This window comes from Augochlora pura, chromosome 7, assembly GCF_028453695.1.
Source record: "Augochlora pura isolate Apur16 chromosome 7, APUR_v2.2.1, whole genome shotgun sequence".
In the NCBI taxonomy this organism is placed as follows: domain Eukaryota; kingdom Metazoa; phylum Arthropoda; class Insecta; order Hymenoptera; family Halictidae; genus Augochlora; species Augochlora pura.
Window position 1 is genome coordinate 37,455,299 of NC_135778.1, and position 27,174 is coordinate 37,482,472.

General features: G+C 40.1%; 4 protein-coding genes across 16 annotated transcripts in view; 1 reads left to right on the forward strand and 3 right to left on the reverse strand.

The window, feature by feature from the left end:
• Rh50 (Rhesus blood group-associated glycoprotein Rh50) overlaps positions 1 to 3,110 on the forward strand; it is a 42,812-nt gene extending 39,702 nt beyond the window's left edge. For 10 of the 11 annotated variants that reach the window (XM_078185524.1, XM_078185514.1, XM_078185521.1 and 7 more), the window contains 4 exons: positions 862 to 1,005; positions 1,863 to 2,031; positions 2,382 to 2,576; positions 2,670 to 3,110. In XM_078185524.1, coding sequence (XP_078041650.1) covers positions 862 to 1,005; positions 1,863 to 2,031; positions 2,382 to 2,536 — 468 coding nt within the window. In that variant the 3' untranslated portion in view covers positions 2,537 to 2,576; positions 2,670 to 3,110. The remainder of the gene's footprint in view (positions 1 to 861; positions 1,006 to 1,862; positions 2,032 to 2,381; positions 2,577 to 2,669) is intronic. The other variant, XM_078185520.1, reaches the window with a different exon arrangement.
• Positions 3,111 to 3,237: 127 nt separating this feature from the next.
• On the reverse strand, positions 3,238 to 7,922 carry Srpralpha (signal recognition particle receptor alpha). 2 transcript variants are annotated; one of them, XM_078185512.1, is made up of 8 exons: positions 7,684 to 7,922; positions 6,929 to 7,298; positions 6,595 to 6,636; positions 6,082 to 6,232; positions 5,870 to 6,008; positions 5,047 to 5,579; positions 3,487 to 3,901; positions 3,238 to 3,395 (listed from the first exon to the last, which is right to left on the reverse strand). In XM_078185512.1, the coding sequence occupies exons 1-8, from the start codon at positions 7,798 to 7,800 to the stop codon at positions 3,270 to 3,272; spliced, it is 1,893 nt and encodes a 630-aa protein (XP_078041638.1). In that variant the 5' UTR covers positions 7,801 to 7,922; the 3' UTR covers positions 3,238 to 3,269. The 2 variants fall into 2 exon arrangements, with proteins under 2 accessions (XP_078041638.1, XP_078041639.1); XM_078185513.1 differs by lacking the exon at positions 6,595 to 6,636.
• An 865-nt stretch (positions 7,923 to 8,787) lies between these two features.
• Positions 8,788 to 11,376, reverse strand: LOC144472006 (ribosome biogenesis protein WDR12 homolog). The gene is made up of 9 exons (XM_078184636.1): positions 11,296 to 11,376; positions 10,773 to 10,950; positions 10,238 to 10,700; positions 10,020 to 10,160; positions 9,769 to 9,953; positions 9,638 to 9,681; positions 9,311 to 9,557; positions 9,112 to 9,235; positions 8,788 to 9,028 (listed from the first exon to the last, which is right to left on the reverse strand). Exons 2-9 carry the CDS (start codon positions 10,933 to 10,935, stop codon positions 8,902 to 8,904), a joined length of 1,494 nt encoding a protein of 497 aa, XP_078040762.1. The 5' UTR covers positions 10,936 to 10,950; positions 11,296 to 11,376; the 3' UTR covers positions 8,788 to 8,901.
• A 948-nt stretch (positions 11,377 to 12,324) lies between these two features.
• The window catches only part of Myo81f (unconventional myosin 81F), a 49,669-nt gene continuing 34,819 nt past the window's right edge, over positions 12,325 to 27,174 (reverse strand). The window contains exons 4-16 of one of the 2 annotated variants that reach the window (XM_078185623.1): positions 25,972 to 26,224; positions 22,992 to 23,326; positions 22,239 to 22,721; positions 20,772 to 21,672; positions 20,436 to 20,688; positions 19,921 to 19,956; positions 18,650 to 19,697; positions 17,986 to 18,575; positions 17,697 to 17,886; positions 16,179 to 17,625; positions 15,816 to 16,093; positions 15,298 to 15,747; positions 12,325 to 15,190 (exon numbers count right to left, since the gene is read on the reverse strand). In XM_078185623.1, the coding sequence (XP_078041749.1) occupies positions 14,975 to 15,190; positions 15,298 to 15,747; positions 15,816 to 16,093; positions 16,179 to 17,625; positions 17,697 to 17,886; positions 17,986 to 18,575; positions 18,650 to 19,697; positions 19,921 to 19,956; positions 20,436 to 20,688; positions 20,772 to 21,672; positions 22,239 to 22,721; positions 22,992 to 23,326; positions 25,972 to 26,224 (6,480 nt within the window). In that variant the 3' untranslated portion in view covers positions 12,325 to 14,974. The remainder of the gene's footprint in view (positions 15,191 to 15,297; positions 15,748 to 15,815; positions 16,094 to 16,178; positions 17,626 to 17,696; positions 17,887 to 17,985; positions 18,576 to 18,649; positions 19,698 to 19,920; positions 19,957 to 20,435; positions 20,689 to 20,771; positions 21,673 to 22,238; positions 22,722 to 22,991; positions 23,327 to 25,971; positions 26,225 to 27,174) is intronic. The other variant, XM_078185624.1, reaches the window with a different exon arrangement.

Below are 27,174 nucleotides of genomic sequence, written 5' to 3' on the forward strand. Positions count from 1 at the left end.
TCCGAAGAATTAACGTGATCTCGTTGAATTTGAAAAAAATTTATCGCGTTTTAGATATTGGCACCGGCTCTGTTCTTAAAAAATAAAACTCGCTCGGTGACGCGTTTCGCGATGAGCATCCTTGATAAAAAGGATAACAAAACGGACAGCGTGTACAGATGTTTATTGCACGCTGGATGGAGACTGATACATTCCTGCGGGCAAAAAGTCGATGGCGTTACGCGATAACGATATTTCCCGTGGAAATCGCGACCGTCGAGCCCGGCTGGAAAATAAAACTAAAAGTCACTTAAAACGCGGCCGCTAGTAACATCCACTTAGATTCCTCCTGCTTTGTTATCTTTGGTTTATTTAACGGCCGTGTAAATCCACGGGTTTTGCCCGCGTCACGGTCGGACGAGAAACGTATAACACTAAATACAACGGTATCAAAAAAGCATAACCGCCGTGCGATAGCGCGGTGTTTTTTTTTTTTTAACACGAAAGTAGCCGGACATATTGTACGCGCGCCATTATTAACAATCATTAAAACTTTATATATCACGTTCTACGAACGTTCACGGTCGACAAATTTTTGATGGTGGTAATAGCCTAAACTTGACAAATGTTGAGATGCGCCGAGAGATAAAATTCGATTTCTTGTAAACTATATTCTAACTATAGTATATGCATAGTCTCGAGAAATCTGCGTTAAAAGAACGCGGTGTTATTACCTTTTATTATCGTTTTTATTTCTTTTAATTACCTTTTATTATCTTTTTTATCTATTTTATTACCTTTCATTCCCAGCCTTAAAAAATAAAAGTAACTTCTAATATGTAATATCGACGAGTGCGTTAATCAGCCTTTAATCTGTTACAGCCTCTGATGCATAAACATCTCAGAGTGCACGACACATGCGGCGTCCACAATCTGCACGGAATGCCGGGCGTTTTGGCTGGCATTTTCGGCGCGCTAATGGCTGGCCTGGCCACGAAAGAAACTTACAATTTTTCCCTTTACGAGGTACGCAACATTCGACATACCTATCGCAAGAATATTTAAACAAGTACAACGAAATGTATCATGCCACGTATACCTGTGCTGTACACAACAGCTCAGAGCAGTTAACAACTGTCAGATTTTCTAAATTAATTTGGAATATCTGTTTCTTAGATTTCTTTCTTAGAAATTCGATCCTTTATGTATAAAATATTATAATATATATCGTGCGCAAGTATATAAAACAATAAAAGGATCCACGAGAAAGTACCGAGAATATAATATAACAAAATTGAACAGGGTTCCGTAATATAATGGATTTAAGAACCGGTAAAATTATCAGTCTAAAAGTATCTCGATAAAAGCATCATGTTATCAACTTTGATCAGCCAAGAATCGCAATCGTTGCCGACCGGCGCGGCGACCGACGTGTCCCCCACGCTGTTACAGAAATTAATCGGCCGGCTGTTCGGGTAATTAACTTCGTAAGGGATACTTTGCTAAGTATGCGGGGAGTAGCCGCCGCGCCGCGCCGCGAGTTCCTAACTGAGCTGAATGGCGCTCCGTGGCGAAACTTGCTCGGGTCCGGTTGCAAAAACCATGCAATTGCTTAATCTATTAACCGTGAAACGGACGTTTCAGTCATTGTAGCGCAAGAAATTCGTAATTGTTATTCTACCCCACGGAAACCTAACCCCCCGGGCCAACCACGGCGGGTGGGCCCGGCCTCTTCCTTCTCGTTTTTCCGCGCGGTCGTGTGCCATTTTTATGACGACTTTACGCAAGAACAGAATTCGAAATTCGAGGCTCAAAATTCGCACGGACCGTAATCAAGATTTCTTTTATTTATACAAATTATTTATGCTTTTCTTTCGGAACAGATATTTCCAGCGAGAGCGCCGAGTTCTGGAGATTTGCTGACCGAATTGACGTCAGATTACGACAATATATCACCGGGGGTGGATAGATCCGCGCTACAGCAAGCTGGTTATCAGTTATTAGCTCTCGCAGTTACTCTGGTCATCGCCATTGTTTCTGGATTGGTAACAGGTCATGATTTTTCATACATCGTTCCGTACTAAACGATTATTAACAACGATTTCGATATTGGCAGTGCGGATAAATATAAAATACAAATGCGAAGAACATCATATTCTCTTAACAGTTTAATAAATTACAAATAGTGGAGTTGAATTCCTCAAATCTTCATTATTTATTTATAAATAAATCAATCACGAAAGAAATATTCCTATACTTATCGATTTTGATATAATATTGTTCAGAAAATACAGTCGGATATAACGAACAGAATCTTTATGAGATGATTAGAAACAATAGATACAAATAGTAGTACGCACTATTAGTATAATATTGCAGAAGATTAACAAATTATATTGCAGGTTTAATACTGCGACTGTCGGTCTGCGGTTCGATATCCGAGGAGCTGAAATTCGACGACGAGGCTCACTGGGAGCTGGAAGAAGAGTCCTCGGACGAGTCGAAAGTTAAAGAAAGAACGAACTCCGGTGATCAGTTGCCGATGGCTACTATCTGAAGCGTGGAATCACGCTTATCAGCTGCACAAAGAAACAAAAGTCTGTGCCGTTTCGTTAAATATTGCTACGGTTCGCCTAGCGTTGTCGAACTCTCGCTTTTCTATAATTGAACAAATGTATTTTGTTTTCTAGTAAAGGACACCCAATAGAGGCGCGCGCGATCAACAGGTAGCACGGACGCCAACAAGTGAGGAAGCAATAATGCAGAAAACAATACTGTTCACAAAAGAAAAACATTCAAGACGAAACACACAAACGACAATTACAAATATACATTTTTTTTTTTATAGAAGAGCAATCAGCAACGGACATACAATATGTGTATAACATTTTTATTGACATTATTTATATTTTTTAGAAAACTTTCTATATAAATTTATATAATAAATAATTTGTAACACAAACAGATTCGATATATATATATAATATATTTACGAATGTATCTGGAAAATTGCACCGCGGAATTTGCCGGATCGTCAAAGCTTTTTGCATATGTTTCTTTATTTGAATCGAAGTGTATAATCTGCGTTTGTTAAGGCATCAAGAGGAATAAAAATTCTCGACACGATAGTAGTATATTGTTATCCGTTCTAAATTTCTGTATGTCATTGTAATGATAATATCATTGTGTAATAATAATATCAATGATTCGTTTCCCTGAATCTGCCAATAACAGTCCACAAAAGTCTCTCAGAATGAATAAGTTCAATATTTTATTATTAGAATCAACAATTATTTCATCAGAGCGTGTACTACAGCTTTCGCGTTCAGCGACTTCAGATCCGTGTACGTTTGTCCGGTACCAACAAAAACGATTGGCTGCCCGGTAATGTACGTCATGGAAATCGCCGCGCCTACCTATAAAATGATCGAGCGATAAATGATTTATCAAGTTCCAGAATCAACGCCACCTTTACGTAACAAAAGTAATCGTTGAATGTCACCTTACCTTGTCATCGATTGTATCAAACTTAGTCAACACGATCCCGTCAATGATATGAGGATTGCTGGATTGACTATGATCAGCCAACGCTTGATTGAATTTCACTAATTGATCAACAGCCTCGTTACCAACGAGAGCTTCACCGACAAAAAGCACTAGATCCGGTTCGTTCACTTTGATCAGCTTGGCCAAGGCTCTCATCAACGGCTCGTTGTCTTGCATTCTGCCAGCAGTGTCTACCAAGACCACGTCGATCCTCGAGTCCTTGGCAAACCGGATCGCTTCCATGGCTATGCCGGCTGCGTCTTTACCGTACCCTTTCTCGTACAGTTGAACCATAGGTTGATTATCGTGCTTCTCCGGTGGGTGCAGAGCATTCAAATGACGCGTATGAGTTCTCAATTGCTCGACCGCGCCAGCTCTGAAATTAAACGAACGATTAACGAATTTGTTCTAAATTTTTAACCATTGTACAATACGTTTCAAAAATATGCTAGTCCCCCTAGTATTCGAATGTTTCATTCTCTCGATATAAACCTTTCTATAATACTATCTCGTTATTGTAAAATGTTCATGCTGAAGTAATACGATCGCTTGTTTCGCAAAAAGTATTGAATGTAAAATAAACTTTTCTACATGGAAATTAAATAGTACGAGAAAGCACATTTGTTTATTGAAGATCAACTTTCTTTTCATTTGTAAGTTAAGAATTAAAACGGCCAAGTTTTATTTTTGAAATGTAACTAATATATGTGATGGAACAATCCGACATTCCTAATTTCCGTACATGTTATTACGATTTACGGGAAGTCCTGATCCCATACTCAGCCATCCAGCGATAATATTCTCCCTCTGTCTCTATCTCTGTCGCGTACTCACAGCGCATCATCGTCATCTTATTGGAGACATCATTTACTTATATTTGTTGATCTATCATTTGACAATGCGTTTTAATTCGAGCCAAGAACCTATAAAATATATACTAGATTTTGAATAGTTTTTGAGATATTATGCATATAAATTCACGAAAAAATGGAAGACAAGTTAGCCAAATAAAAAAAAAAGATGACTGAAAAACGTACCAAAAGTTTATCACTGTCATTTTTTGAACTACTTCAAACTAAAGATGTTTTACATGCAGCGCTATTAATACTTCCAATTCGACTGAGTTTTTATATTGTTATTAGGTTCGTACATGTAACAAAAAATATGTTTCCATTTAAAAAACAAAACTTGACCATCTCTTGCATCAACACTGCAATCAAACTTATTTTCATTAATTGTAATCGTCCGTACCATTTTCTTTCTAAAATTTTTGTTGTATAGGAATACTTTAACAAATAATTGAATGATCGCATAAGTGTGGACACACTATGCAATGATAAAATAACGTGAATAATCCTTTGAGAAATAAAACCTATACTAGGATAAGTACTTATTTATCGCCGATAAAATCGTCGTAGTGAAATGTAAAAAATCATATTGTTCAATTGTTTAGAGATAGATATATATACTTTCACAATGTACTGTAACAGTTCGCAAAAAATAATCCTGAGATAATCATACCTGAAAGTGTCGCACGCAGCAATAAGCACACGGAAATTATTCTCAATGAGCCAGAAGCAAATTTTTGCCAGGTTCGTTGATTTCCCTACGCCGTTAACCCCACAGAAGGCCATCACGTATGGTCTCTTATCCTTTTTGGCTTCTATCGCGTCTCGCAGAACGTCGACACGCCTCTTCGGGGATAATATTTGTACCAGTGCGTCCGTCAAGCTTGCTTTAATCGTATTGGTCACGCTGTCGAATGTGCCAAGTACCTTCCCCTCCAATTTCACGCCAACGGAATCGCATAATTTTTGGGCAATATCGGCAGCCACGTTTTTTGCGATCAAATGATCCTTCAGTTTCTCCAAAACTGGAGCCATGTCGTCGTATTTCAAGCTCTTATTGCCAACCAAGCTTTTGAACATGGAAAACATACTACTGGATTTCTTTTGTACTTGCGGTTTGGAATTTACAATTTCCTGGTTCGACTCGTCCTCCGACTCGCTTTCTACTTCTAAGTCGCGGATGGATCCCTTCATCTGGCCCACTAACTAAAAAATGGTATTAAACAAGGTTTAATGCGTGGTAACGATTGAACTCAACCATTCCCAGTAACCCTAATTTGACATTCGTAAATGTATATCTACATTACAAATTTTTATATTCTTTTTAAAAAGTTGATTTTATCCTCTAAACAATTTATATAGCATAAACAAAATATAAATTCATGTTATAAATAAATTACACTACTAATATAAAAATTGTCATAATTTTTGGATAATGTATAAGAAATATATTGAATTGAATAAAATTTAATATGGATTAAATGGTGTGAAATTACTGTTGTATCAGCTGGCACATAATCTCCACCTTCTTCTGGCTTATCTTTGGTGCGCTCTAATGTAGCTAGATCCTTGGTGGTCCCACCTAATTCCCATACACGAGGTTTCTTACCAGCTTTTTCTTGTTTGCGGCTCTTCCTATAAATTAAAAATTGCTAATATTGTGGTGTTGAAAGACATTTGTCTTAAATCTCCAGTATAATGAACCTACTGCTTCTCAAGTTTCTTCTTGTGAGGGTTCAGGCTTTGAGCCAATTTCATACGGTTTGCGATTAAAATGTCTTCACCTATTTCCCCATTATGATTATGATTATTTGTTTGGTTATTTTGTACATCCTGCTTTGGGGTCTCATGAACTTTTACTAGAAAATTAAATTGAAATGATTAAATGAAGTAGTTAATTCCATGAAATACAAAGTGTGCGCTAAAACTTTCTCATAGAAGCATTTTAGATAAGTTAATAAACAAAGATGTGCCAAAGAAACTAACTCTTCTAGAAATCCAGCTATTGTTAGTATTATTACAATCGTTTATTCAAAAGAAGAGAGCTATGATACTTCGACGGTTGTTGTTAATTTCTTCACCTGTGTTATCAGTTTATTATAATTACAGTGCAGTTAGATATATGAGCAAAAGTATACATTAAATCTCTTCTTTTTGAACAACAGATTATAGCTGGATACATGCGTGTCATGCGTTGCATGAAAAAGCCAAAACCACTTACTGTGATCATCTTTATTAGTATTAACTCCCTTCTTCTTTTTACCTAGAAGCGAAGAATAAGTCCCTATATCCTGTTAGTGATACCCACATTAGAAAGAATACTACCTAAATGATAATTACTTGTGATACTATCTAAGACAGATTTCTTCGAGAACTTATTACAAGCAAGTGAATATCTTTCTAGAAATCCTCCTCAACCTCATGAATTGTAAATTATTATGAGTTTGTCGACATAAGATAACAACTATTGTACAAGAAAGAAGGATACTTCAGCAAGATATTTCATATAAATACAAGTATTACTAAACAGAAGTTTAGAAGTGTCTATTACATACCCTGTTTTTTGTTATCTTTATCATCCTTCCGTTCAATCATACTAGCAACAGTCTTTTTAGACTTTTGACTCTCATCGAACGTACGCATTTGCTTGGGTATTTTAGCCTGTATCCGTGCCCATTGCTCAGCCATGGCGAGCACACTCTCGTAATTACTTTGAAATTCAAATTTATAAAACCACTGAGACCTTTCCAATTCATTTTTAAATCTGTCTCGGAACTCTAAATGGATATCATTTAAAAATTTATCTACATAAGATAATTGTAGTATTTTCTGGTATGCTACAACAAATACCAGTTCAAACTCGTTGTCGAGTTTATATTGTAGACGTAAGGAATCATGTTCAAAAGTATGATTCCCCGTACGCTCCTAAAACAAAAATTATCGAATGTTACAAAGGCAATAATATCAACAATATTTGTTGCAGCTTTAATTTAATGATAACGGATATTATAGATTATCCATGAAACAACAAAGTAACATGATGACAAAGGAACTATCAAACAGATGAGAATATAATTCATTACTGTAGGAGGACCAAAGTCCATAAGGTAAATTACAGGTATTCATGCCAAAATTTACAATTGAAATATTAATTCTTAGCATCCTATGGTTAAATTATTGTATGCGAAAAGTCATCCTCCTATTTCTATTTGGATTTTACGTTTCGCGTCTAGTTTACGTCTGTCAAAAGAATCCATATGGAGAGAATGGAAATTAAAAAAAAATAGGAAACCTTAGCAAAAACACTTACTTGCAATATGACACTTCGTATAAGTGCATTAACGCTAGGAGCAAATAGTTGCGAGGTATTTTGGAAACACCAGAGCACTATACCTCCTTTACTAAATATAGTAAATAAGTCAAGCATTGTTGCACTATTTTTTTTTTATAATAAATGTTTGTAATACAACACTTAGTGGTCTAACCTACTAGTGATCGCGCAATTTGATTTTTGTACACGTCAGATACTGCGTGAAACGGAGACCAAAATGCGCAAGAAGGCACGTTGCTAAACTGAAAAGTTTACCATTCGACCTTAAAAACCCTAGTATCACGGACGAGACATCGGAGTAGACTGGTCACCATATGGGGTTTTCTGTCACATATTTTGAAAAATCCAATACGTTAAAAACCAGAGGCACAGACTTGGGATGCCCCTAACTTCAGATTTAAAGTGCCTAATGAATCTGTGGCTTCTAAATCGTAACGCGAATAATAATACAGAAGTTTATATTTCTGAAATATCGTGGAGCTTCTGAAACAAAGTGCTCCCGTGAAAAAGTAAATATCTTTGTGACCGACTGTCACAAACTGTCGGGAACACTGTCAGAAATTACAGTCGCAATTTTCATGCATTCGACTTCAGATTATTGCAAGCACTTGAGATGTCTTACGATGTCGTTTATAGATCTCGAGAATGTTAGAAAACAAATCAAACGTTGCTCACCCAGAATAGGTGCCCCATTAGACGCCTCTATCGGCGCTGATCGCGCATAGCTACGGCACTGCCAAGTCGAGAGAAGTTAGCAGCAGATACTTTCTCGACTGTAAGAATTTAAAATCACTTCGACGCTTTTTCTCGACAATTACGTGTTAAAAAATGTTTACAGAATTAGATGTAGCAGACAGTTTTTGTTTCGGGTAAAAGACCTCTTGTAAATATGCAGAACTATCCTTTTAAACTTTGACGGTCATTTAACTTGCTATTATGACATATAAGAGCAATACGACCTTCCTGACGTTTTTATTGCTAAAAAATGCACGCTCTCGCGAAAACTCGTTTTATTTTGAAAACTTTGAATGATAGAGAAGTTCGGGTTTTTGAATTCGAGTGTGGAAAGCGAGACACTATATGTATAATTATAATATATATAATAGAAAAATAACATTTGATTTATTCTACAATATTATTAAATGCATATATATATCAATTAGTGTCGCCGTCGTTGATTCGCATTAATCCGATGCGCTAGATTGGTTTATATATTCTGACGATTTTGTCTTGACCACCGAATATCATAAATTGTGGATTCGACCAGTCGCAGCATAACTCTTCCTGTTCGTGATCGTGTAGATCGAATATTGGCGCTTTGCGGCTAGAAACAAACGTTTCGAAATGTTTAAAAACCACAAACGTTTAGCCACATAACTGGGCAATAATTGATTCGATTTATCGTACTTTCTGATGTCCCAAAGTTGCACCAAACCGCCTCCTAAGATAAATAAATTCTGATCCACGGTCGACCATTTTAAACATCTCACCGGTTCGTTGTAACGATTGAACAATGTTCTCGCGTTCTCGGCTGTTGGAAGTAATCACGTTGAATTCGTAGAATTTACAATGATCAGCGACCGGAGATTCAAAATACGGAGTATACCTGCAGCTCTCGGGTCGTACAATATAATTTTGTTGCGGGCGTTCGCCGCTATCACGGAATTACACAATGGCGAATAGTCGACCTTGTAAAGGGGTTGTCGGTCGGTAAATTCCTGTTTAATTTTGCCTGATTTGCAGTCCCACACTTTCACAGTCTTGTCCAACGAGCACGATATAATTTCCGTTTCGCCCGACCAGAGTAAATCGGTGATAGAGTCTGTGTGACCCTTCATTGTTAACGAGATCGTCTAAAAGAATTACAATAAAAAGAGATACAATGTTCACAGACCGTAGTCGCGGTTTTCGCGTTTACGCCTGTTAAACTTACTTGAGATTTACGTGCTTTCATGTACTTGCCAAACTTGTTCGGACCTTGAGCGATTAAAAATACCAATAGAGAGAAAAATCGTATGCTACACGCTGTTCAGTCTCTTAGCGCACTTTTTCTATCATACTCACGTATCTGCCAAAATTTCATCGTAGCATCCGATCCAGCGACAGCAATAATTGTTTTGTCCTTATTAACGCCACAAGCGTTGAATCTATTAGTTCCATCGTGTTCATACGTATAGTCCGTACTAGCAATTACAGAATTCTTCACGATATTGCAGACCCACATTACAGCTGTTCCGTTTTCCGCCACGCTGTACATTTTCATTACAAACACAAGTCATTTGAGAAAATAAACGTCACAGCTATGGATGATTTACCTAACGAAATTAGCAATATCTTTCTTCAAGAATGTCCACGCTACACCCGTGACGCTTGCCTTGTGACCATTTATCGTAAGCCGGTGTTTCCCTTTAACTGTCCAGACGTGCAGCGTGCCATCGTGGCAACCAATTAATATCCTATCGGAAGCATAATTTTGCATGAAGAGTCTGTAGATTATTGTAGACGATCTACGTTAATAAGCTTGAAAAATAACCATTCGTTGTAAACGGCAACAGCGCTTACAGGATCATCATGTTTAAGGCAGTTTAGAAGTTTTGGCTCTGCGTATTCTATACTGGTCTCAAGATTTTTTACTATTTGCGCGGTCGGGCTTTCACCGATCCGTGGCGTTTCGAATTTGATCCGTGACTCCTCGCGTCCGATCCGTGGCCCTTCGCGTCCGATCTGTGGCTCTTCGCGTCCGATCTGTGGCTCTTCGCGTCCGATCTGTGGCTCTTCGCGTCCGATCTGTGGTTCTTCGATTCCGATCTGTGGCTCTTCGCGTCCGATCTGTGGCTCTTCGTGTTTGACAATGCTTTCGCACAATTCAGCGGCCGCGCGTTTCACCACCATCTTATCCGCTAAATTCAAACTTTCCAACTTTAACCTCACCTCTGGATCAATCGAAGGCATTGGATGGCTGATCGTCCCCTTATTCGCGGCGTACGAGGAAGATTCTGTACAAAAACGATTTAATGTACGCGTGTGTCTCTCGACAATCGAACGGTTTAAAAACGACCGATGAGTACCATAGAAATAGTCGAACGTATTATCCTCGGACTTTTTAAGTTCTGTATTGATCCACGTGACAGAACGTCCGTGAACAGTCAATTGCAACGGCAGATATTCGTCGCCGTCGTCTCGTTTAATCAACGGTCCCAGTTTCACCGAGATCGTGCCGTCGGTTGACATGTTTACATCCACCCCCTAAACATAAATCGATGTATGTACCACGTGTATACTTAATTATAGCGTGCTGCAAGATTATTATATAAAATTATAAGTAAGACTCTTGTATCGGTTGTTATCGTAAACAGAGTAACGATAAGAGTACAGTCGAAAGCAGAATGTAAACGTTACAGAGGGCAACGAATGTGAACGTCCAACCGAAAAACGGTCGCTCCGTTTTTTGGCTTCCAACGAATTTTACGATTTGATTTTCTGGTAAACGAAGCCTCGAACATTATTTCTACGAACACTGTTCACCGCACCCTACTGCTGTTCAAGAAAACAATGCTGGATAGAACGCAACAAGACAATGTATCCGCTTACCACGAATTTGTTGGATTAAATGATGGCAAGGTTGTTTCTCAAAGACAAAACGGTTCCTTTGAACGTTCAGACAAATGATCTTGCTTTCTCCGAGCCGAGATTCGATCGGTTGAACGTCAAGTTTCTGTGCAAAAAGCCAGATAGTACGGGACGAACGCTATACTTTAGAGTGGCTTTTAACGGCATGCGAGACTCGCGCCTATTTACAGACTGGATCCTACTCGTAGAGACGGTCGCTTCTGCGCATAGCAAACGAGAAGCAAAGCAACGTAGAATTCAAAGTCCGAGTGGCGGGGGTTCGAGTCTGCGTACTGCGTCGCTAGCTGGCCCAAAATTATTTCAAAACTTTGCACTATAATTTCTTCCACGCTGCAATGGTTAGATTGCTTATTTATACTTAATATCTTCCTCAATAAATCCAGACAATTTTTCTTCCATTTATCGTCTTTGTATACTCTCGTTTCTGGAGTTTTGCCGCCACGTGATCTGCTGCTAACTTCTCTCGACACGGCAGTGCCGTAGCTATGCGTGATCAACGCCGCTAGAGGCGCCTTAAATTCTTGTCAGATTCCTAGTACTCTTTAAATTGATTTCTATGCAATAATTAATAATAAATCACTGCAATAATGTTTAATTCTATCGAGGAGATCGGTGTTGTCACAAAAGTAACCCGTAATTAATTGCAATATTAAAGCTTCGCTTTCTTTTATTGTATCCTTATACATAGCCCGAGTATATTAATAATCTATATATGTATATATATATAATATATATATATTCATATATTTATATCCATATTTATATAATAGTATGTATATCTTCGTCGCATGTAGGCGTGTTTCCCGTTTCAATTTCTATTGAGTTTACAACCGCCGTTGTACGTATGTATATGTGTATGTATGCATGTGTGTGTGTGTATATTTGTTTGTGTGTGTCTGATTTCACAGTGTGCGCGTATTTGTCTATGCGTATCTATTTATATGTATATACGTATATACAGTCATTCATTTTAAATATTTCAATATAACATTGTCAACCAATAATTTATTTCGCTTAAGCTACACATACGGGGATTTGCTGTACCCCTTTACTCCGACTTTTTTTTATGTATTATTATGCACGCATCGCAAATTGCATTCTCGATTCGTAATTAATTTTTTTCATACCATTATACACGTTGCCTCTCTTTCTCTCTCGCTCTCTCTCTCTTTTTCTTTCTCTCTATACCACTCTCATACACACACTTTCCTTTTTTTTTTTAATTAGTTAACACGAAATCTCACTCGTTAAACAGCTCTCGAAGACTAAGGACACCCAAAGCGGATCACAGTCTGTCTCTGCACTCGTTGAATCTTAGTCAAACTTCCAGAAAGAATAACGGAATTAAAAGAAGAATTCCAGAGGGTACACGCAAACATCTCCATTTCGCCACGATGAATCCTCGATCCCTGCTCTGTTAACTATAAATCAATTTATTTAATCGTCAACCGATTATGATGCCCTGCGAACTTTAATGTTATGTACGCGTACATACTTTAAGTCTATTACTCTTTTCTTGTAAATTTGTACATTGTATTATTCCTTGGACTACTGAAGCGCGGCCTCCTGTACCGGAGTCATTTCTAACACTGATATTCTTACGGTCTGTTTGTTTCTTCTTTCTGCAGTTAAATAAAATCGCCTTGTAACGTGTCAAATGTACGAGATAAAACGTGATTAAAAGGTGAACATTGCAGTACATTAATTTTTACGAGCAAGTATTAATGGTTTCGCAGCGGGTATCTTCGTTATTGGTTCATTATGATTTTTGTAAAGAATTCAGTAGCGGATCCAGGATCATCGAGACGAAATCCTGGTCCTAACAAACATAGAATTCGGTCGAGCTCCAGTGTTCGACAAAAGATTCTTAGAAGGACTTACTTATTCAACTTTATGTTATATAACTCTTTCTCGACTGTGTCCCGTAAAAAGTCTTTAAAATCAGACGCGTCAGTGTTTATCCTCCGAAACTCGTATCGTACAGTTCTCGTTTACTGAGCTTTATCTATTGAACCCCTTAATATATTTCTGAGCAGTCGCCATATTGCTCGTCGTCAAAACGGTAAATATTAATATATTAGTAAAAACTAACAATATTTCTAACTGGTGAACTGTAAATAGGTTCTGAGAGAGCTTGCTTTCATTATACTAGTCTCGCTCTACAAATATGAAAGATTGCATTGATAGGGTTAAAATATGTGTAGATAGTGTTTGTTCCTGTAGTTGCGTGAAGTTTATATTTCATTTCTGTGGAAATAGAATCGAATTGAACACTGGAGGGTTCTGCTCCTTGAAAACCTATTTGCTATCGTTTAAACATTAGCTTATATATGTACACACCAAGAGACATCGAGCGATTTGGGGCTCTCGAATTTGAAAGAAAGAAACAAAGAAGTAAGAAGGAGGAATTTCTTTGGACGCAATTTTGTGGCATTTTCGATCGATTTGATCGCGTCTGAATCGCGGACATATTATTTTCTTTTCGTTTTTTTTTCTTAAACGATAATTCCACTATTGACAAGTCTTATGAGAAAAAGCGACGTTAAGGATTGTCTGGATAAACGAAGACCGGATTATCATTCGACTTTCATTTGAAATGTGATCGAAGAATTTTTTTTCCCCGATATACTTATTAGTGATTACATTATCGCTTGCTATACGTTGGAATAACTTTGTCTAAATATCATGATAGCGTGTACAATGATCATACGTATGCGAATTTTGCACGAGTTTAATATGCGAAACGTTAACGTCGATTTCAAAAATGGCGACTTTAAGGTGCACCGAATTTTCCATTTATATATTCGTTATATATCGCAGTATCGCCGAACAGAGTGATTGTAGCGGGAGAAGCGATATCAATAATGAGCGGAATTAATCAATTGGTCGTTCTTGTTACACAGAATGTGATTCAGGATGATAATCTTGTATAGATTTAAAAAGAAACTTGATAATCACCCTTCTATCGAACGATACGAAATGATATGCCGAAGTGTTGTCGCACTGTTTGCCAGTGTTCAGAATATTCATCGTTTAAAATTGAATAATTATTGCATTTCACGATAGTCGTATACACTGCAAAAATCGTATAAAAAACATCGAGACAATCGCTCGTAAAAAAGACAACGGTACGTTGACGGAGAAAAATGGAATTAGAAGTCTTCAACGGTTTATCAACGGTTTTAAAATTGTAAAATGGCAGTTATTTAATTAACGGTCGGTCCAGTCCCTAATCTACTATTCACGGCGGTAGCTATTACTTCCATTCCAACGTTTCCTCAAGTCTAAGCTAATCGAATAAATACTGGAAGAAAGAAGTATTCCTAGGCTAGCGTCGTCTCTCATTGCGACGATTACTGCCTCGCCATTCGATAGGCCTTGTCAGTAAAGCATTAATAACTAGACACCTACTAGCCGCAGCCTGATGCTGAAGTTATTCATAAAACGTATAACTACAAAACACGTGGAACACAGATCATAGAAATATTACATTAAAAGTAAAATACAGGACTAGTGGCGACAGAGTGAAATGAAATCTATATAAATGAATACAAGTCAAGGTAGAAATGTTACGTATGAGGTAACGATTCACGTATCAGGCTAGGCAAAAGTGTTATACCTAAAAAAATCGCTCAACTTTTTAACTAGCTTGTGATTGTATCACTGGAGCACCTCTATGTAAAACCGAAGCAGGTCGAGATTTTCGACCACCGGTTGTAGTTTGCAGATTCGCTGACGGCGGTTGTAACTGTTGCTGAGCTATCTGCTGAACTATCGCGGACTCTCTCTTCGGTACTTCTGGTGGCGATTGCAGCACGTCCATATATTCTCGAATCAAATTCGCTATTTGATGAGCCTAAAATGGGATAAAAAAACGTATTAGAACATACAATGTATCGCATCCATGTTTTCAATCTTCACATTTAAAGGCACATTACTTCGGAGATATTGCTTTCAATTTACCTGGGATGTGGTAAGAATGACTTTGCTCTGTTTCTTATCAGTACCAGTTATGATCATTAAACAACTAACAGCTGGGCTATAACTGAGAATACTGCTATACTCGTAGGTACAAAGAGCATTTCTAGAACGATGTTCGAGAAGATGAAGGCCTTGCTGATCGACGGCCAGCCAAAGGACGCGTGGCCAGTTCGATGTGAAGGATTGCATCACGTCGAATATCGTAGCTCTATGCAACGGCCACGATTGAATTAAATTTAAGAACGCTTTCTTCGCTTCTGGAGGTGTCATCCCTCTCAAAGATTGGTGGTGTTGAAGAACACCCTCTACACATAAACTCGGTACTAGTCTCGAAGGTAGGCAGTGACTTGATATAGTGCGGTAATCCTGGTCAAACACAGCATCTTGACAATCGCCGAGCTCCAACTGAGCTTGCAGAGCCGTCAGCATCATCTGAAAATATATTAAAGGTTATTTATGCTATCCTCATCTGTGAACAATTGTAAACATATCATTCTTACAGCTTCTTTCTCGGTAATGGGGAACCGATCGGCACGCAAATCGTGCAGCACTTGATGATACAGCAGTTCTTTCTCCACTGGATCATCTAGATTCATATACTGATCGAGGAACAAATGTTTTTTAAATAGGAAGAAGTGATGTGCGTGTTTCCTTTGCGACTGGTTTTGTTGTGCATTCGCGGTTCTATAACGTTCCCATTTGGACATTACGTCTGCAATCTTCTCTTCTGGTATCAGCGCCCTTTCTGTTGCTCCCAAGACCTCGTATATAGCATAACCTATGAGTTACGATTAAATCATTATTATAAATAACCTGGTCCGATACAAATAGATGTGACAATTTAGTAATTTTTTAACAATTACCCATCGCCGTTTCCTCAAGACCAATCTTAGTTTTAATGATTTCCATCACATCCCTGGCTGTCGCTGATGGATGGAACTCGACAGCGTGATACTGTCCATCCATGAAATGGAATCTCGCATAAATAGGTCTGCGATTAATAGTGCACATTATTTCTTCCCTACTTGGCGGCCACTGTCTCCTCCTCGTGCCCTGCGTTTTATAAAGGCACTTTTCAGCAAATCGAGCGTATTTGCCCTCTTCTGTAACGTAATCACTGGCACATCGTTTCAAGTGGGCAATTAGATACTTCCGAATAACTTTCTGAGGCGGTAGAATGACGGAGCAGGCTAATGATAGCAGTGCCCAATGCCTCAGGTTCACTCGACTATTAGGATCAGGATGGTCGGTGGTCTGTTTAATTAATTGTAAATACAATTCACCTAGCAAATTTTCTTTCCTTATACAACGTTCCATAACTGTTTGTATAAGATTTACGTGCTCATCTTCCACTCTCCTGACAGTGTCACCGTTCTGACCTAGACCTGCGTACGTTAATATCAGCTGGAATACGCTAAGAGAAATTTGTTCGTCAGGATCGGGCAGTTTCGAAAGACTCTGCGGTATTGCTTGTCTGCTGAATGCCCAATAGGCGTACGGGAAACCTTTGTAAGTTTCTCCGTGATCGGTGGCACTACCGTGCTCCTGCCGCAGTTTCTCTATTCTGTGCTTGGATAGTCTCCTAAGAGTATTTCTCAAGAAACCACCGCCCGAATCCTGAGGTTTCCTCAATATTTCCGCATCGACCAGCGTCCGCCGACAATTCACTAAATTATGATAGAGTCTAATACGATCTTCGTTAGTAATACACTTGAGTTTCTTAGTAGGAACCTCGTTTTCAGTGATCCAGCCCGCCAACGATGGGCAATAACTAACAATCAGGCTGCCTATCTCGTTCTTCTGTGTTGTCTCAAACACGAAACATTTGTGCGAGCTGTCCGGATTGTGTCGAAGAAGAGACAGAGTGATGAAAGAGTCGCTTGGATCTAGCATAATACTCTCCACGTCTTGGTAACGATATTCTGACAAGACGAACTTATCGTCCGGCTTGATCAACATCAAGCCATCACAATTAATGCCCAGGATCAATTGATTACCGTAGGACCAATACCCTCGATAGGTGACGTTGAACATCGTTGTACCATACAAAGGATACTGCATCACGCAAGACAGATACAACACTTTGGCAGCCAGTTCCTTCCGGCCAGCTCCGTATTGTCTGTGCGCCTGTGCTATTATCGGTACCCAGACATCGTCGCCGCGAGCACGACTTATTCGATAAGGCAAAAAGCTGTCGACCTCGCTGTAATAGTCCAGTCGATCGTTATCTTTTGGATCTCCTAAGGAAACCTGTGCTTGCAGACCTGCCAATTGGAGCGCGACTTTCTCGGATACAGGGAAATCGTCGCACTGAAAATTTAAATATAAAATAATGTAATATAATCCGTTTGTGTTCCATGCAATTCTTTTGGACAGCATACCTTGACTACATTGTACACAGCCTGAGCATACAGCATGTTCACTTCAACGGGATCTTGAGAAATTTCGCGAGTGTTACGGAACAGCCTGCGTTTGAAAACGAATCGATTATCACCGCTGCCCAACGTGGCATTATTGCCACGCCTCAGAGTTGAGAATGTTGACTGTGCCGTGTTCAATTTACACTGTTTCCTGAAAGTATCGAACGAAAACGGTTTGTAAGCCTTATTTAATCAAATACTTTTTATCAGAAAGCTGATAATGTAACAATTATATATCAAGTAGACATACATTTCCCAAGCAGCGATGACGTCGTATAAATAGTCGTGAGCGCGCACGTGTTCTTCTCCATCAGGTCTACTCTGATAAATTGCCCATCCCTCCAGAGACCGCAAACCTAATTTTTCACCTAATTTTGCCACTGCATCCGCAGCGGTATCAGTTGGATGAACGTCAATCGCTTTGGTTCTACCATCCAAAAAGAAGAAGCGACACACTATGGTGCCTAATCGTCTCATCGCAGCAATCTCCACTGTTGACGGCGGATGCTGTCTACACGACACCTTCATGTTCTTACAATTATCGACACACCATTGTACATACTGTCTCAATTTTCCTTCGAGGGCTAGATTCTTTTTCAAGAAGGACACGAAATATTTGTAGAGTAATTTGCTGGGTTGGAAAGCAACAATTGCGAGACACAATAGCAACCAGACTCGTTCTGCCCATTCTGGATTAGGATTGTTCGTTGCCTGACGCATGCACTGAACGAAAATCTCATCCCGCAGTTCTTCGCGTTCTATGCCGTAACCAATTATGCTTTGAATGGTTGCTATTTCCTGGTCTAGTTTCATCTCTCCTCTGAGGTACTTGCAAAGATCCTGAAGTACAAGAAAATATATGTAAAATCTATTTAAAACATAAATTAAATATTTATAGAATATGAATTGTTTACCCTAAACACTGAACAGGCTACGTTGACATTATCGGGATCGTACATATGAATGTGAGAATTCGGTATTGTAGACCCCTTATAGTACGTGACCATTTCATATTTCGGAATGTACTCCACACTTTTGCCACGTGATTTCCTCGTGAGCGTAGCTATAATTGTTCCTTCAGGAGACCTTTCATGGCTGTTGAAGTAATTTTGCGCGAATTCTACAATATCATGATAAGTGACCTCATTACTGTCGGGCTCTTTCTTGTCTTCCAGTTCTTGAAGCTTGCGTTCTACTCGGCACTTGCGTCTCTGTTCTCGTTCGACGGGCGGCTGCTGGGACTGTTGCGTTTGCGGTTGTTGTTGATCGTGACCATTTTGTTGTTGCGGAGGCACTGGCTGATGATGATTGTGATGCAAGTGATGACTATTCGAGTTTCTGGATTCTGGTCGAGAAGGTGGACTACTGGCGATTTGTTCCTTCATAGTCTTATTATTTGGTAGAGGAGGGGGAGATCCGCAGGTGTCGCCATTTATCAATGGACCAGAATTTCCGTTCACCACGATAGGACTACTGGGACTATTATCCTCGCGTGGCAAAACGGATTCGTAAATTGGTTCCCCATTGTCGGTAGAGGAATCTCCATTTATAGCTAAGGGTGGAACAGGAGGCGGTGGAGGCGGAGGAGGTTCAGTAGGTTCTGGAAGACTTGGTTGACCAAGTTTGCTAGTGGTCCCACTGGCTATCCTCTGTTGCTGAGGTTGCGACTGAAGAGGCGAAGGCGCGTCTTGACCGTTTGGAGTATTCGCCTTGGATTCTGCCTTCGAGTTCATTTCCATTTCTTGCTGTATCACCGTTTCTAGCTCCACGTCAAGGTCTTCTACCAGCTCATCCATTTGTTCCCCGATTTCCTCAATAATCTGATTGCCCTTCGTCGATTGTACGTCAGAGAGGAATGAGAACAGATTGTCCAAGTCTACAGACTGCAGATCCGAGGCAGCCATTTTGGAGTTCATTTGTTCTGCCATCTGCGACAACGCGGCGATTTCTTCCTGTGCTTTCCTGTAAAATTAAACGTCTCCCATTTAATATTGAACTCGAGTATCGCTGCGTGTGGTTTTTAGTGTTCAAGCGCACAGATCAGACAGAGAAATGTGAGACGCGTGCTAGTGTGCGTATAGTAGTTATTAAGCTCCGTGTCTATGTTAAGAGAGATTACTTATCGCAGAGCTTATCATGCGGCAAGGGCATTTGGATTTGTCCTTCGAACTACCGAGGAACTTACCCGGGCTCCATTCCGACAATACCATTGTACTGTGCGCTACAAGGGACACAAATGGAGAATTAACCCACTAAAGAACCATTATCCCGTGTGAACGTCACTGTATACTTTAGCATCTTTTTAATTTGTGCACAGAACTTAGGATGCAGGGAAAGTTTTTATAAGAGTGATTATAAAAATCGAATCATATGCTCGACTACGATTTTCACAACGATAATCAAAGATTATCTCATAGCTATTAAATTTTGAACTCGTACATCTTGATAGATTTCTCATCAACGTTTAAATAGAGTTTCCATTTGTACCGCAAATTTTGGTAAATGTATACAAAAAAGAAGCAAACTTTAAGTATGCAATTTCATCCTGGTAGAATTAGGTGCTGCAACCTACATTTTACCGGCATTCTTTTTATCCCTTTATAAGTTGTGCGCAATACCGGTAAACCATTCTTTGATACCAGTATACGAGAAAACTTTCCCAGTATTCTATGTACCATGAGATGTAGACAACTTTTATACCTCTGGCTCTCTTCCAACGCTTTCTTGTCCTCCATAAGTCGTCGCTCCTCCTCCATTCTTTCCCTCTTCCTCATTTCTTCATCCACTCTCCTCATTTCCCTCAACGCCGCTGCCACTTCTCTAGCAAATACACCGCGCAAGTGACTCTGAATGACAATCGCTGCCCTCCGCTTCCTGATGAACATTATTCTCTGTTTCCAACCCCGATACGCGTGCTGCACTTTGAGCGCGGCGTCTTTAATTCGTTTATATTCTACCAAAAAAAAGTACGAGTTTGTTAAATCGAGATGCAAAATAAAGAATAGAATAACTTATTGTAAAAAACGAGAGTGGTACCTTTCCGTACAACAGAGCCCCTCCAAATCTTCTGTATCATTATAGCGTTACTAGTGACCATCTGATTTCTAGAATCTTCCAATGGCTCGTGCACGTAGCTCCTCAAGAATACTTTAGTTTTCCCAATTTGCCACTCGGTCTCTGGGATACCTTGACTACTGATCAAACTTCTCACAGTCTCTTTGTCATCGTCGGACCGTGGCATACGTCCTCTGTCGAGACATATGTATCTAGCAACAAAGTCGTGGAAGGCCATATGTATCGGGAAACCTTCTTTCCTAATCCTAATGATGTCCAACATGCCTAGATATTTCAGCTGATCAAGAACTAGCTTCTCGTCATAATGATTCGCTATCTTCTGCATGTTGGGCTTGATGCATCTCGCGTACCAAGGCGTGGTGGCTTGAAGAACGTCGACCAGGGCTTGCAGCTGATGCCTGAATGAGTCGCAAAGGGTCGGCTTGCCTTTGGACGTTCCCCGTGACATCGTTGTAGCGCTTCCGCTCGCCCTAGCCACGGTGCACCCTAAAAGATCTTGGTAGACCGTGATCTCCTGCACGAATTCGTTGGTGCTACGCGACATCAGATCAAAGAACACGTCCTGCTGCACGTCCCGATTCTTGTCCACAAAACCCTCCACGGTGTAGGTCACGCAGCCGGCGTAATGCTTCACGCCGAACTCCTTCTCCCACTTGCGACGGTCGTCGCCCTTCACGTAGCACGAGTGGTTCTCAAATTCGGCGTGCAAATTGGTCAGGTAAGCTAAGTCCGAGCCTTTCGGCATATGGCACTGCTCCGTCAGTAATTTAAGAACACATCGTGGAGGTTTCTCAATTAATTCCAGGCACATGGTGTTGTCCGTGAAGGTAATATGGGAGTATTGGATCTCTTCCTGTCGGTACTGAAATTCGAAACGGTAGACGTTAGGGTAATTGGACGATGGGGGGCACGTGTTGTTTTAGAGCCTTTGTCGCAATCGCGTTACTAACGGCAGCTCGGTCTTCATTTTAATATTCCTCATAGAAATTAATTTGGTGCTAATAGTGGATTTATTCAGACATAGCCATTAACATGTGGACTTGTAATAATAAATCAAAATCGTTGTCTTAATGCGTGACTTTTAGGTTCTTAATAGTTACAGTAACGTCTGAAAAGAGGTCTACAAGCCAAAAAAAAAAAAATAGAAAAGGGAAAAGTCGAAGTATAAACGACAGTTTTTGAGCTCGAGTTGAAAATAGCTCCTCGGCACAGTTAACGAGAATACATCGATCCAGAAGGGCTAATAAGGACAGCCCGATGGCGGAGCCATTAGAAAACCGCTAAGAGTCTACAAGCAATGCGATTAAGCTCTAACTGGTCGATCTGTTTTGTACAACTTGCGCGGGCGGCTACTTCAAATTACCAGTTGCGCCCTAAGTAAATTAATCGAATGGCAAGAGGGTCGCGGACAGCTTGGCAACCACTTACCAGTTCTTGCTCCAACGCGAATACATAGTGATTGAAAAACTTGTGGAGCTTCTCGTTCGTGTAATTGATACACAACTGCTCGAAGCTGTTCACAGCGAAGTTCTCGAAGCCAAATATATCGAGAACGCCGAGAAATCTGGAGCTGTCCTGGCCAGGATTTGTGCAGTTGTTAATATGGTTGATCAGCCAGGCGAATGTCCGCGAGTACAACGCTTTCGCCATCGCGTGTCTATTTTCTCGGGCTTCTTGCACTTTCAAAGGTATCTCGGTGATGTTCCCGCGGACGTTTATCTGTCTTATCAGTACAACCTTCGTCAGATCCTCGACCTGGAGGCCGAGCAACGGAGCCACCGTCCCGATGATTTCAACGTCTTCTTTGGTTAGCTCACAACGCTCGCCGTCTACGTCTTCGAAATTCAAGTTGCCCAGCCAGAGTATAGCGGACAGAACTCGAAAGATTCCCTCGCACATTTCTGGCGCGACCTAAAAATACAAAGAGAAGTTTGATCGGATGAAGAGAAAAGTGGAACTTCCAATTTCATTCTTCTTTTCTTTTATTTTGCCAGAGTGAGGAGAATAGTCAGTACGTAATTGAAAAATTCAATAATCTCAAGAGTTTAAATAAGGGTGATTATTAAGTGATATTAAGAAGCGTAGTGAATTCTCCGCGGAGGTATCAAAGGAACCTATCGATGACCGGTAATTAACGGTAATCTTGTTCCACGAGGCCATCGATACGGCCGGCTTAATTACCTGGAGCACGTTGAATGCGAGCCTAAGTGCGTCCAGTTTCTTTGAATCAGAGATCCCATCGATCTTCACGCAACCGGATTGATTGAGATACTTGTAGTGGGCGGCCGGCATCAATTTGTATTGTTCCGCGAATTCCTTGTCCCTCGTGCCCGCCTCGACCAGCTGATAGAACACATGATAATTCCTCTCGCCCGCGCTCTGGAAAGTTATGCGGCTCTGCTCGAGCAGGTAATCCTGAATGATGCATCCTTTGATCATCCACTTGCTGTCGAAGCAGACTTGCATGAACTTGCCGAAACGGGAACTGTTGTCGTTCCTCACTGTCTTCGCGTTACCTGGTTCCGAACACAAACGTTACTTATTTTTATTAAATATACTCCATTGGCCCACCCTCAGTTACTGTTCCAATATCTTTCGATTTTTAACAAAGTCAGGTTATGTTTTCCGTCAGACACTATAAGCGTATTTAATTTTTTTAAGAAGACAGTAATTTATATATTTAATTTTTTAACAATGTTCTCGGTGTATTTCTATTTATATGTTGCCTAGCGTTTTGTAAATATATTAGTTTCATTGATATTTTCCTTGTCCTTTGCATTAATTTCGTTGACATTTTTCCTGTAATTCTCAGTGACACGTTATTCTTGTCTCGATCTAACAAACGGAATGTTTAGGGATATTTAGTGCACAGTCGAATACCGCGCAGAGGCCTCGCATAATTTATTTCGCTGATTCCAAAGAGCTTCTTTGAGCTTCACGATGACCCTCTTCGTAAAAACTTGGGAAGGATTCGTCTCAGTGACTTTTCAATGAAGCTTCAACAAATTGTAGTACCTCCTCGTCGAGTCTAGTAGATCGCTCCTTCTTTCGGAGACTAATGGTTAATATCGCGGAGCAACGATTCATAAATTATTTTAATCGTAAAAGCAGATTTTTTTCGCAACAATAATTCCCTCCGTTCGTGCGGAGTATTACTTATTTCCATAAAGTATCTTCAACCGATGATCGGATTGCGAAAAAAAATTAATGACAGAACCTTAAAATTTCTCGAACATAAATTAGAAACTTCTACTTTGAAAGATAGCAAAAATTAATTTTAATAATTTGAAAATATTACAAAAGATTTATTTATGGGTTTTAATTGGCGAAAATATATTCGGTTAATTATTTCAGAGCTAGGACTTCAATAATTCTTATAGTTTACTATACAGAACAATATTATATTGTAATATATATTATATTATACTGCATATATTGTATAGCTTGTATTATAATATACTATAACGAGAAGTAGAATTGGTATGCTATAGCCAGACGCGCCACTTCATTCCTATTAGATAGAATTACAAGTGTTATAACATATAAATTCAGGTTTCATAATTCCATTGAACATTTCTCGTCGTAGAGATTCATAAACCGATTAACGCCAAGTGCTTTTACTAATCTCGATGCGAACGTTTAGTGTTCGAGTCGCGAAGCATTTTTCATGTCGTTGTCGCGCGAGCAGCAGGCAAGGGTTGGATATAAACTATTTTTCCGCAACAGAAAACGCACGTAGACGTTTCTCGTGTACCGTTTCGCGTCACGTCGCGTCGCGAGGGAAATGCAAACTGTACAATTTTTATGATAACCCCTCGAATCTTTCTTCCGCCGGTGACCCAGTTTTCACCCCTCGGTTCTGCGTTTAACACCTGACTCGTTCTCGGTCTCTTGACTCCGAGTAATGAATTCCCTTTATTTTTAAATGCCATTAAGAATAGCGTTCGTCGACCCGTTTCATGAAAGTCGCCTGTTTACGTCCGCCTATTTCGAGGGTTGCGTTTCAAAACAAGCACGGATACCCTCGAAATGTATTTCCAAGCCGGCTGAACGCTCCCGAAAGATGGTCCGCGAAGCAGTGACACGATGAACGCGAGTTTCCTCAACCGGAATCGACGAAATCAAGCGAAACCTATCTTAACTAATTTCGCGTTGCCTTTATTTTGTATTAAACAATTTACCGAATTAATTTTACGACGACTGTCTTTAGAGGCCACGTAATCTGATATTAATAAATTTTTCTAGGTGAACGCGTGGAAAACCATACGAAGGTTAACTTTAGCTTTTTTTAATGGAATAATTTATATTTTTAATTATACCAGTCGATGCGAAAAATGATTCTGTATTTCGATCTTTAGGATGAATGGTGTTCATGTGATCGACGTTTCCCACTGTAATTCTAACCCTCCGCGTCATCCGATCGTCCTTGAACTTCTCGAGCTATCTGGCAAAACGAGCTAATAATTAATCGTATATTCTATAAATATTCCGTTCCTCGGCAACCGAGAAATAATTATTAAATCCAATAAGCATGTCTGCAGACAAACTCGTGACAAATTCAAGCTTCCCAGAAATAAATATCCCGGAAATAAATTCCCTCTTGTCTTGCCTTTCCAATTCCCCCTCTACCGGTCCACCATTGCACAGTGGCCTGGAATTCGAGGATATTGTAAGAAATAATCAATTTGTCAACTTCTGTGTTTCGACAATACTTTGTTAGAGAGAACTATAAATAAAATGCCGTGTAACGCGTGGAGCCGACGAAGTTCGCGACAATATAAACTTACGTGGACAAAGAATTTGTTAACAAAAAATGCTGGTCACCTTGGACGTTTTAAATGCTAATGCATTCTGCGATTATACTATACTATACTACTTGAGATCAACGTCGTGGTAAGCAAATGTCCGGAACACTGCGCGTTGGTTCTTTCGACCCCCGATTCGCTTCGACGGCGTGTTATACACGTAAACGGAGGCCCGGTTTTCCGAGCGAATTTCCGCGGACCGTCGGCAGAGAGCGGGGAAGTTTGCGAGCCACGGCTGGGTTGGCCGCGTCGTCGTCCCCGCAACAACAACAACCTGAAATATCGGGCTCGAAACGACGGCAAACTGCGGAGAAAATACAATTAACCGGTAATTGGTCATTAACGGTGCTAATTACCGAATGCTTCGAGGATGGTGTTCGCCTCGAGGATCTGCTGCTCCACCCACGTGTCGACGTTGCTGGTCACCGAGCACAGGTACTGCAGGATAAATTTCGTGGTCTCCGTTTTACCCGCGCCGCTCTCGCCCGATATTACGCAGGATTGATTGCTCTCGGTGTCCTGGAGCGACCTGTACGCCGCCTCGGCCAGCGCGAACACGTGCGGCTCCAGGGAGCCCATCTTTTGTCCATGGTATCGATTCACGTACTCCTGAAAGACAACGAAAACGAACACACGGTTATTTATTTCAACGATTCCACGGAAATCCTCGCAAGCGAAGAAGAAAGATTTTTCTAGCACGATTTGCTAGATTTTCGCGAAAATATTAAATTAAATAGAGGACAAAGTTCATTTTGACTTTCCTCGTACAAAATTTCAGTTCCAACCGTAAAATTTCACTAAAACGGTGGACATTTCGGCATCTACCATATTTTTCTACAATGTCGCGTTGTCCTCCGAAGAATTAATAATAATAATAATAATAAAATCGCGGATCTTCACGCATTAGCAGATTCTTAAAATGCAAGAAAACCTACGAATTACCAAGATATCTGACAGCATTTTATTTTCTTCTTGCGACGAGTAACAACAGAAGCTTTCAGCCCTTATCGCACAACTATTTTTATAAATTTAATTAATCAATGTTCCGATAGCTGCCCACTATTTACATTTTCTTTTCACGTGCTCGCAGAATTCCCGAAACGCGTATACTGTATGGTGGACACAGAGGGGGGACGATAAGATTGATTCGCGAGAGATGGGTCGCTTTATGGTCGCCATAAACGCCGGGGCTTATTCGAAATCGAACTATATCGATATACAAGCGCGCCATCCTGCGCGGCCGCGGTACGATCTCCCAAGGGAATCGGTAAATGAAAGGGGACGATGGAACACGAACGTCCTATCGAATGACGCTCGCAATTAATCGGGTTACCAGGGTCGATGCGCCCACCCCTGCCCTTAATTCAAACCTTCTATTGGATCATCGGAATCTGTTTGTCGCGGCAAGCGCGTTTGAAACAGTAATTAAACCTAATGGGAGCTACAGAGTGAATATTCTCTACCGACTGAAAAGCGCGACGACCTTTCTTCCCCCTTTTTTCCTTTTACGGATTCTGTATCGAAAAAAAAAAATGAATGCCGTCAGGGGAAAAAAAATA

Excerpts from the sequence above, each read along its gene's own strand:
- Srpralpha (XM_078185512.1), bottom strand. The coding sequence starts at position 7,800 with ATGCTTGACTTATTTACTATATTTAGTAAAGGAGGTATAGTGCTCTGG. Across the intron at positions 6,009-6,081 it reads AAGAAGAAACTTGAGAAGCA|GAAGAGCCGCAAACAAGAAA; the intron begins GTAGGTTCATTA and ends TTTAATTTATAG. Across the intron at positions 3,902-5,046 it reads GCTGCGTGCGACACTTTCAG|AGCTGGCGCGGTCGAGCAAT; the intron begins GTATGATTATCT and ends GTTTAATTTCAG.
- LOC144472006 (XM_078184636.1), bottom strand. The coding sequence starts at position 10,935 with ATGTCAACCGACGGCACGATCTCGGTGAAACTGGGACCGTTGATTAAA. Across the intron at positions 10,701-10,772 it reads TACGTTCGACTATTTCTATG|AATCTTCCTCGTACGCCGCG; the intron begins GTACTCATCGGT and ends GTTTTTGTACAG. Across the intron at positions 9,954-10,019 it reads GATATTGCTAATTTCGTTAG|CGTGGCGGAAAACGGAACAG; the intron begins GTAAATCATCCA and ends GAAAATGTACAG.